At 37.4% G+C, this 9836-nt stretch overlaps 1 protein-coding gene across 1 annotated transcript; it reads left to right on the top strand.

Annotated features, from left to right (window-relative positions):
- The first annotated feature begins 989 nt into the window (after positions 1-989).
- Positions 990-9268, top strand: LOC102737835 (hyaluronidase-4-like). The gene is made up of 3 exons (XM_031033965.2): positions 990-1910; positions 5423-5512; positions 8730-9268. The coding sequence occupies exons 1-3, from the start codon at positions 990-992 to the stop codon at positions 9174-9176; spliced, it is 1458 nt and encodes a 485-aa protein (XP_030889825.2). The 3' UTR covers positions 9177-9268.
- Positions 9269-9836: the final 568 nt, after the last annotated feature.

Genomic DNA, 9836 nt, shown 5'->3' with positions numbered 1-9836 from the left:
TTCGAGTGAGGTCTCATTGGCTGGAATGCATCATTTATTAGGCAGTCCTCATATTCTGGGAAGATTCTTTGGCAGTTTTTAGTCAACTGACTATTTAGAAGGGATTTAAAGAGCCAAGATTCATTTGGGATTTAACTGGTGAAAATACAGTCCAATTTCTTGATGAGAAAACCATAAAGTTAAAGAACTAACAGGTTTTTAGGCTTATTTCTGTACCTGAGAGAATACAGCACCAAATCCATCATCAACAGCAGGTAAATGCCATGTCTGTTTTCTATTTTAGCCTCTGCTAATTCCAAGGGTGATTGCTGTCTTTTACAAATAAACAAAATAAAACAAAACAAATCAAGCAAATCTTTGGGGACAGTGCATTTCAAATAGCAAGCAAAGTATTGCTTATTGCTGCTATTATTTGTTATTTTTTATTCCAGTTAATAGTTGTTAAAATGCCATTATTTGTTAATTTTCAACAGGCCATGTTCTTGGTCACTTTTCCAGTCATCAAGAAGATATGGCAATCCATTCATATTCTTTTTTCCTAGTTTCCCTTACAACCAAAGTTTGGTCTGTACAGGATGGTTTAGATCAATGTAGTCAGAATAATAGGAAATTAAAACCAGAACATCTTGCAGGTAGAGTTGGCATAGCTGAGAATTTGTGTGAGAACTTTTACTTTAGTTTTTATTCACTGGATTTTGTTTTCACATTTCCAGTGTTTGTTTGTTTGTTTTTAAAGCCTCATTTTTCTTTTCTTGTTCAAATGAAACTATAAATTAGGCCTAGATATCAATAAACCTCATGGATCTAAAAAAAAAAAAAAAGGTCTACCATTTAAAGAAGAGCTTGAACACTACTGAGTTTACTTCATTTGCTACTCACTGTGTAGTATGTAGTATGAAACTAAAGGGACATTTGACTCCATCATGTCTAATTTTTTTTCCCTCTTCTTATTTTTAAGGAGACTGCTGTAATGGTGAAAACTATAAGCCATGTGTAACCCGTGGGTGGCATGGGTAGGAGTACTGCTGCCCTTGATCAAGTTCACTCATTCAGTCCTCAAACCAGCACTGCTTCCAGTGATCAAGAACCAACCTTTCAACATTTTCTGGGCTGCGCCAACAATGCAGTGTCAACATTTCTTCAATGTGGATTTGACTCTCCAGTTATTTAATATTATATCAAATCCTTTAGAGACTCAGAGGGGATCAACAATTGTCATATTTTATCCAAATGAATTAGGGTATTATCCTTATTTCTCTCAAGATGGAAAATCCTTTAATGGAGGGATTCCTCAGAATATGAGTCTTTCTAAACACCTCAAGAAGACAGCTGATGACATTGCAAAAGTTGTCTCTTGGTGGAGATCAGAAGGTCTTGTCGTCATTGACTGGGAAAGCTGGAAACCCCAATGGGGTAGAAACTGGGGCAATAGACTAATCTATAGAAACTTCTCCTTAGCCTTCACTAGAAACCGCCATCCTGACTGGTCAGAAATGAAAGTGAATACAGTTGCCCAACAGGAGTTTGAAAATGCAGGAAGGAGTTTTATGCACACCACTCTCTCACTGGCTTTAGAAATGAGACCAAAGTGTTTATGGGGCTTTTATCTCTACCCAGACTGCTACAATTATGATTATAAAATAAACCCACAGACGTACACAGGTAAATGCCCAAATGATGAAATTTTCCACAACGACCAACTCCAGTGGCTATGGGAAAAAAGCACAGCACTTTATACTTCAATATATTTGGATAAAATATTGAAGTCAAGTTTAAATGCTTTGAAATTTGTTCATTATCGAGTTAGGGAAGCCATGAGGATTGCTGAAATGGCTAGACATGACTATATTTTGCCAGTTTTTATTTTTTCCAGGCCATTTTATTTGCATAGTATTGAAGCTTTGTCACAGGTAAGAAAAAATAGTCACTCACCTAAAAATGGAAATTTAGTACAATGACTATATAAAATCTGTGAAAAAATGCTTTAGTATAATTATTTCCCCTTAATAATAGAACACTATTTTATTTTATTTTTAGAACACTATTTTATTATTAAAGGTATATATTTTTTCTAATGTCAAGTCAGTTCTGAAACAGCATCACTGACAATTAGATGTTTACTTGGTTTTAAGATGATGATTCTTATTAGCTTAGCATTTTCAGGGGTTTCCCGCAAAAGAGTTGTCAAGCTTGAATTAAATGATGCAACAGATTAATTTTAACCCTGGAGAAATTTCAGAATCAGCTTTTTAATAGGAAAGAGCAGTAGCAATTTTTCAAATCTAAAAACATACAAAACAAAGCTTGGGTAAATTATTAAGCAATTACAATTTTTGTTACATTGCATTTTCATGTTTTAACTAAGTTCACTGAAAAATAACATCAATTCCATTGATTTTATATGTTTAAGAGTCTACAATGTGGCTAGTGTCAAGGCTTTTAAAATGGTTTCTGTACACAGATAGATATTGTCCTTAGACTTAACACAAAGTAGGAAGCACAAAGAGGTGGGAATGAGCTTGTTTGGAAGATAATGAGTTTGCAGACACGTGGAAGTATTCAAGCTTTAGCTAGATTGTTATTTAGATAGGAGATTATTATAGGGCTTCAATCATTGGATGGATAGCTAGATAAGAAAACCCTTAAATCTCCATCCATACCTGTGAGCCCACAGTTCTGTTACTCCAATACCCAACACAGACACAGGGCCATTGGAAAGACAACACAGCTCACCTTATTAGACCACTCATGTTTGAGATGAGGAAATTTAAAAGCAGTATCAATTCTTCCTCAAATTTTTCAGAATAAACATCTACTGACCCAAATGCTGTTGATCAGACTTGACATTTCTATCATTGAAGGATTACTCATTAATGATGTTCATTCAGTCATAGCATCTTGGCAAAAAGTTGGAGATCTCAGAGGTGTCTAATCCACCTTTCACCCAAACATGGATTCTTTCTTATCTGGCCTCTGCTTCAGCACCTTTCAATGGGCTCTCCCTATTCCAGAAGAAAAACTGCCATTTGGGGACAATGTTAATTCCCAGAAAGTTCTTGAGTATGTTGAGTCTATTCTGCTCCTGGATAACTTCATACCATTAATTCTAATTCTACCTTCTGGTGCAACCTAGAATAAAGCAAATCCTTCTTTCAAAAGTCAGGTCTCCAGGTATTTGAATACATCAGTTATACCTACCAAAGTCTTCTCATAAGTCATTCCTCAAGTAACAGATCTCTCAAATCATGTCACTTTCTCAAATCCTTTTGGGAAAAAGACTAGGTTATATTTATTCATTCCAAAATTATTTATTGAGTGCCTATAATGTGTCATTGTATTAATAATAGTAATGATAATAACAGTACTAATATTATTATTATTAATAATAATAATGGTAGAAACTAATAATGGTCCATACAGTTAGTTTGTCTTGAAAGAAAATGGGAGAATGAGATGAGCCACATTATATTTTATTTCTTTAAAGATTTTATTTATTTATTTGACAGAGAGAGAGAGAGCACATGAGCAGGGGGAGGGGCAGAGGGAGAAGGAGAAGCAGGCTCCCGGCTGAGCAAGGAGCCTGATGCGGGACTCGATCCCAGGACCCTGGGATCATGACCTGAGCCGAAGGCAGACACTTAACCGACTGAGCCACCCAGGTGTCCCAAGATGAGCCACATTTTAATGAAAGTCTTGTTTAACTTTCTTATTTTTTGTGCTATTAGACTTCTCACATAAATTATGGGCTAAGTATCACCTCTGAGCTCTACTTCAGAAATCAATAGACCACATACTCTACTCACAAAAAACTATAGAATTAATCTGAGTATTATTATATTGAAGCATTTTAAAACATCCTATTGCCTTCACCAATCAACAAATGATATGAGTCTTTTTTACTTATTGTCTAAATAACATAAATTTTCAAAGAAATAATTTAGAATACCAACTCCGTTTGATATTTTCTTTCAGAAGTGTCTCAGTTTAAGTGAGGGACTTGATTTACATTTAAGGAATGTAATACTGGCTAGTAAAATATAAGGATGGTTTCCTTTCTTGTTGCATTACCTACCCAATTTGCGGAACGTAAGCACTAGTGTTACTGGAGGCTTCCCATAGTGCAGGGACACTTTGCCATGACATGGCCATTTTCTCATCCTAGTTTTTGAACATTGTGTCTTTGCACTGGCTCTCTGGTTCTCCACACCTTGGAAGGAAGGGAAGAATGCAGATTCCTTCATCTATCATCTTCTGTTTGTTCCATCTCCCCTTATGCCCTGCATCTTTGTTCTTGCTCTATAATCATGAACATAACCTTCTCAGTTTCTTGTCTTGGTAAATTATAATCTACTTAGTCGCTCAGTTTGAGTGTCACTTGTATCCTCCCTTCTCTTTCCATTATCCAATAGATATCCATCTTAATTTCCAAATCACTCTTCAATCTGTCCCCTCTGCTTTATAAGGACTGACACTGCCTTTGTTGAGACCCTCATCATTTCTCATTGAGCAGTGTGCATCATCTCCTAATTGGTGTCCCTTGCTACCATCTTGACTTCCTCCTCCAATACATGTTTTATGTGACAGCCAAAAACATCTATCCAAGTTGCAAATTTGTGGTTTTCCAGTACTAAAACTTTTTTTTGTACTTAAGTCCTAATAATTTAAAATAGCATAAAAGACTCTTTGTATTTGGATCCTCTCTATATACAAAGATTCAGATGCCTTCACTTCTTCCCAAATCCCCTGTGCTTTACCACAAGAGTTACTGGCAGTTCCCTGGGAGGACTGTTTTTTTCTACATAGGAACCTCTGCCCTTATTCTTCCTACTGTACAAAATTCTGCCCTCTCTAATTGGTCTTATGAATTTGCACTCATTTCCAAGAACACATCTGAAATCTCACCTCCTGTTTTCCCAGACTCTTTCATGCAGCATTAAGCAGTACTTCTGATCTATAGGTCTAGTGGGACAAAATAGAACTTAATTTGTTATACTATAATTACTTTTTTTTTTAATCACAGCAAGCTTTGTTCTTTTTTCATTATTATTATTGTTCAGTAGTTAGAGGTAGTATAGCATCAAAGTTAAGAGTTCCAGCAAATTATAATTACTTGTTTATATGTCTGTCTCAACCATCACACTAAAGAGCTCCCTTGAGGACAGGAACTGGAATCTATTTCATTTTCATATTCTCGGTGTCTAGAATATTGCCTGGAACATCATAAATATTTGTCAAATAAAAGTAAGTAACCAAGGCAAAACTACCTTTCCTAATTCTGCTCTACAGTCCTTTGTTTCAGAAACACGGATAACATTATCAGTGTGTTTTTTTTACCACAGTTGATGGGTTGAGTCTTATCACTGAAATGTCAATGACTAAATTTAGTTTGGCAGAAACTACTTGTGATACTTTTCTTTTCTAGGAAGATTTAGTACATACAATTGGCGAGAGCGCCGCGTTGGGGGCGGCAGGGATAATATTGTGGGGAGGATACGAATATTCTGATTCAAAGGTAAGCAGTGATTTCTCTGTCAGCATCTTGAATATATTCTAGATATTGTTTTTCGTTTTACTTTTTCACTTCAGAGACAAATGGTTATCTGCTCCCATGATTTTAATGAAGTTCAAAGAGTACAGGGACTAATACTGCTCGAGCACCTACTCTGTACCAGCCACTGTGGCTAGTGGCAGCATGGAAAGAACACAGGTTTTCCAATCAGACAGCCTGAAGGGGGGATTCAGTTTTCATGTTCTAGAAGTGTAATCTTAGGCTAGTTAATTAACCTCTCTGAGTCTGAGTTTCTCCATCTTAAAAAAAAAAAAGGTACTGAAATAAAATCCCTAAAAAACATCCCTACTCTGCAGGGATTTCAGTAGATGCAATGATATAATGTATATGTGACAAAGAAAAAGAATACTAAAGTTTAAAAATAAATATTATTTCATCCACGTTAAGAAGGATGGATTTTCTAAAAATGGCTCTTTATTGCCTGATTGGTGATGATAGAAATGCTCTTGGGAGGAAAAAATATATGTATACAAAGGTTTATTAACAATCTGTTCTTGATAGTAGTGCATACACAAAATAGCTATTATTTTTCACAACTGAATTTGAACATGTTCTATTGGTCGCGTGTGACACTGCCTAAGTGAAAATTCTGAACCACAGCTTTTCCTCACTTCCAGGTATGAACAAACAGTCTCATTTTCAGGTATTAAAATATCCAGTCTCATAAAACATAAAAACAGCCATCTCTTTCTCATTCAGCATGGCACGAATGAGAATCTGCATGGAGGAGCTGTTAAAAGCAGGGGGCCTGAAGCTGGGTTGTTTGGGGTCCACTGCTTGCTTTTTGTCACCTACTAGCCATGTGACCTTGAGCAACTCATTAACTCTACAATTCCTCTATCTGTAAAATGGGGGAAATAATAGTATCTGTCTCACTGGGCTCTTAGGCGAATTGCATCATAACACACGTAAAGCGCTTAAAACCGTGCCTGGAATGTGGTATGTGTCAGGTACATGTTGGCTATTATTATCCGGGTTCACATTTCCTGCCCTCTGTCCCCACACAACACACTTAGGTCTTAGGTATGGGCAAGAGGAGTATGGGGCAATTTCTTTGTTCATTTGCTTTAAGGAAGGGTGTGGGAGACTGGGTTGGGGAGGAGACAAAGTGGGCAATGTAATTTTTATTTATTTGGGGCATTTATAATATTTTTATCTTTTGAAGTTCTTCCCACACAACTGCCACATAGGGACTGGCTCTTTCTCGCATGCGGGGTCACTGAGATTTGGTTAGAGACACCCCCACACCGCACGCAACTCGCACCCCCCAAGGCTTTGCTCCTGAGGCATTGGCAAGAGGAAGCTGGCATATGCTCAGATGGGGAAGACTGCCAGAGTTGCAGGCTGGCAAGAGGATCAGCAGATCACATGGGACTGTGTTAAGTTTGAAGTGCTTGTGAGACATGCAGGTGGAGATGTCACATAGGTAGGTGGGTATGCAATTGGTTCAGGGACAAAGTCTGAGAAATACACAGTTGGGAGTTCTATTTAAAGCAAGGAGGTGGGGTGAGTATGTCCAGAGAGAATACAGCTAGAGAAGAGAGGAGGTCCAAGAATTAAGCCCAAAGTACTCCAGTGCTCAGAGGTAGGAAAGATGAGCAGGAGCCAGTAAAGGACACTGTGAAGGAATGTCCAGTGAGGTAGAAAAAACCCAGTGGGGTGTGATGTCCTGGAAGCTAAGTGAAGAAGGTATGTCAAGGAAGAGCACTGGGACAGAACAGGAGATGCCCAAGTTGAACTTGATTGTATTTACCTGTGTTCTATGCTCTCTTTGAGTATAGTCTTCCCTCAATCTCTCTCTCTCTCTCTTTTGTTCAATGGTTTGCTTGCTTTTTTTTATTCCATCTGTCCTAGAAACCCCCTCAGATAAGGAGGCTTGTCCTGACTAAAAATAGCATTTGTTCCTCAATAGAGTATGAGGCTAGCTTAGACTGATGTCCCTGCACCGAAAACATTACACACAGGATTTTCATCACTTGTTACTGTCCAAAGTGATACCTTGTTCAACCACCTGTCATTAGGAGCTTTATTCCACCTTGTGACCTTCCATTTGAACCCCCTAAGTTCTCTCTAGATGGATTCACAGTCCTGGTGCCTCTTTCTCACTGAGAAAATATCCCAGTGCTTTAAATTAATTGGAGTTTAATTATGGACCAGTGTTAATATTGATCAAAATAATTGAAGTGCTAATGGAGAACTGAGTGTATGTTATTAATGAATCTACTAGGATTTTCCCATGGTTCTTCCTACATGGATCAAGGCAGGAATTTATCAAGGTTCTAGCCAGATTCTTCTGGGCTACCTGATGATATCATTTTGATTAGGCCAGCCTATCCTAGCAGCACAGTGTGATCAATAGGTGGACATATGTCCTAAAGTCCAAAGTTGGGGACATATCATTCACACCTAATGGCAGCTTGTGGAAGACCACCTTCCTCACTATCACTGGACCCTATATGCTAGGACAAGTGATTTGGGCATTTGGTAATAAATAATGACCTTTTATATTCTACCTACTACAACCTGACTGATGGACAAATAAAGTATGCTGTATTTATAGTATAAATACTGAGTCACAGCTAAAATGAAAAAAAAAAAAAACAGAGCTACATAGCTACATATATCAATATGAAACAAAAATCTTGAAAATGTTAACTTTAAAAGGCAAGTTGCAGAAAATAAAATACCTCTAATGATATAAATTTATGTGAAAGTTCAAAAACACAAGATAATACTATAGCTGCTCATAATTATATATATATGCAAAGTAAATATATATATAGTAAAGTTATAAAAACATGAATGCAAAGACTACCCTCCCCTCCCCCCAACTTCAGGAGAACTGTTACCTCCTTAGAGGTAGGGAGAAGAATGGGATAACATGGCAGTCTTAGAAAAATCTGACCTATAATATTAACGTATATTAAGTATCGGTGTTGAAGATGTGTCACAATTAAAGTTAAATTTAAAATAACCATGCCATATTAATGCTGACCTTTTAAAAGTGTTACTACAAATATCTCTTTATATTAGTTCCTAGTTAAAGATATGGATCTCCCTCCTCAGCCTTACCAAATATAAAGCTTCAGGTATTAATACCACCTGTATAATAGAATCACATTTTGAGAGTGAGCTAAATCGATCTCTACTTTTCCTACAGGAGACCTGCTTATCTGTGCAAAAGACTATCCAAGGGCCATTGGGCCATTATGCTGTTAATGTGACATCTGCAGCCAAATTCTGCAGTCAAAGTCTATGTAACAATAATGGAAGATGTATCCGAAAAACACCTGAATCCTCCTCCTATCTGCATATGCCTGAAAGCAGCACTAAGAAGTACATCCTAAGTAAGAGTTTCAGATTCATCATTTCTCCAACTAGTAAACTGAAGACAATAAGGGCCATGAAGAATGGATTTGTGTGTCACTGCTATCTCGGCTGGCACGGAGAATCTTGCCAGCAACAGTCTTCAGATCTCTTGAGAGGGAAGAGTGAGGCGCCTATGACTAACTTTAACTTATCAGTTTTTCTCAGCATGACCTTATCTATGATTCTGTGGAATTCTGTCACCCCCTATTTCAATGTCAGTTTTTCCTTGAAATACTGAAGAGTAGAAAATGCTGGGGTTTTTTTTCCCTTTCACTTAAGCTACTTCTAAAATATTTATTGGCTTTAAAGTAAAACATTTTTCAAAAGTGATCATTGGCTCCCCATTCCTTGCCAGAGTGATTATTTTATGGGGCGCTTCCTTCGTGCTAGGCACTGGGCATGAGGAAGTGAACACACAAAAGTCCCTGCCCTTGCAGAGCTTAGATTCTTGTGAGAAACTGAACAATAATAAGTAAACCATAAATAAATACATATATATCAGATGAAGATAAGTGCTGTGGAAAATAATAAAGTAGGGTGAAGGGATCAGGGGGTGTGGCAGAGCACTGGAAATTGTATATAAGGTAGACAAATAAGCCCCCTAATGAGATGACCTGAAGGGGGAAGCACATAGCAACTACATCCGCATTCTTGGAGTGGGGAATAGGCAAGAGCAAAGGGAGCAGACGTGGAGAGTTTCAGGACATCAAGAAGGCCAGTGTGGCTGATGCAGGAGGAAGAGGAGGGGGAGGTCATTCATTAACTTTGTAAGAACTAAGAGTGTGAGCTAAGGTACTTTTTTTTTTAATAATTAAAGAGAAATTTCTGGAGGAAATCCAGTCAAATAAGATATAATATCTACATTAAAAAATAATATACACTTAAATTGGATAAAAAC

The sequence above is a fragment of the Leptonychotes weddellii genome, chromosome 12 (assembly GCF_054177405.1).
Source record: "Leptonychotes weddellii isolate Sample4059 chromosome 12, ASM5417740v2, whole genome shotgun sequence".
Lineage (NCBI taxonomy): Eukaryota > Metazoa > Chordata > Mammalia > Carnivora > Phocidae > Leptonychotes > Leptonychotes weddellii.
Note: the sequence above shows the minus strand (reverse complement) of the source record. Positions and strands in the feature narration are given on the sequence as shown.

Coding starts and splice junctions, on each gene's coding strand:
- LOC102737835 (XM_031033965.2), top strand. CDS start 990: ATGTGTAACCCGTGGGTGGCATGGGTAGGAGTACTGCTGCCCTTGATC. Junction 1,911..5,422: donor GTATTGAAGCTTTGTCACAG/GTAAGAAAAAAT, acceptor TTTCTTTTCTAG/GAAGATTTAGTACATACAAT. Junction 5,513..8,729: donor ACGAATATTCTGATTCAAAG/GTAAGCAGTGAT, acceptor CTTTTCCTACAG/GAGACCTGCTTATCTGTGCA.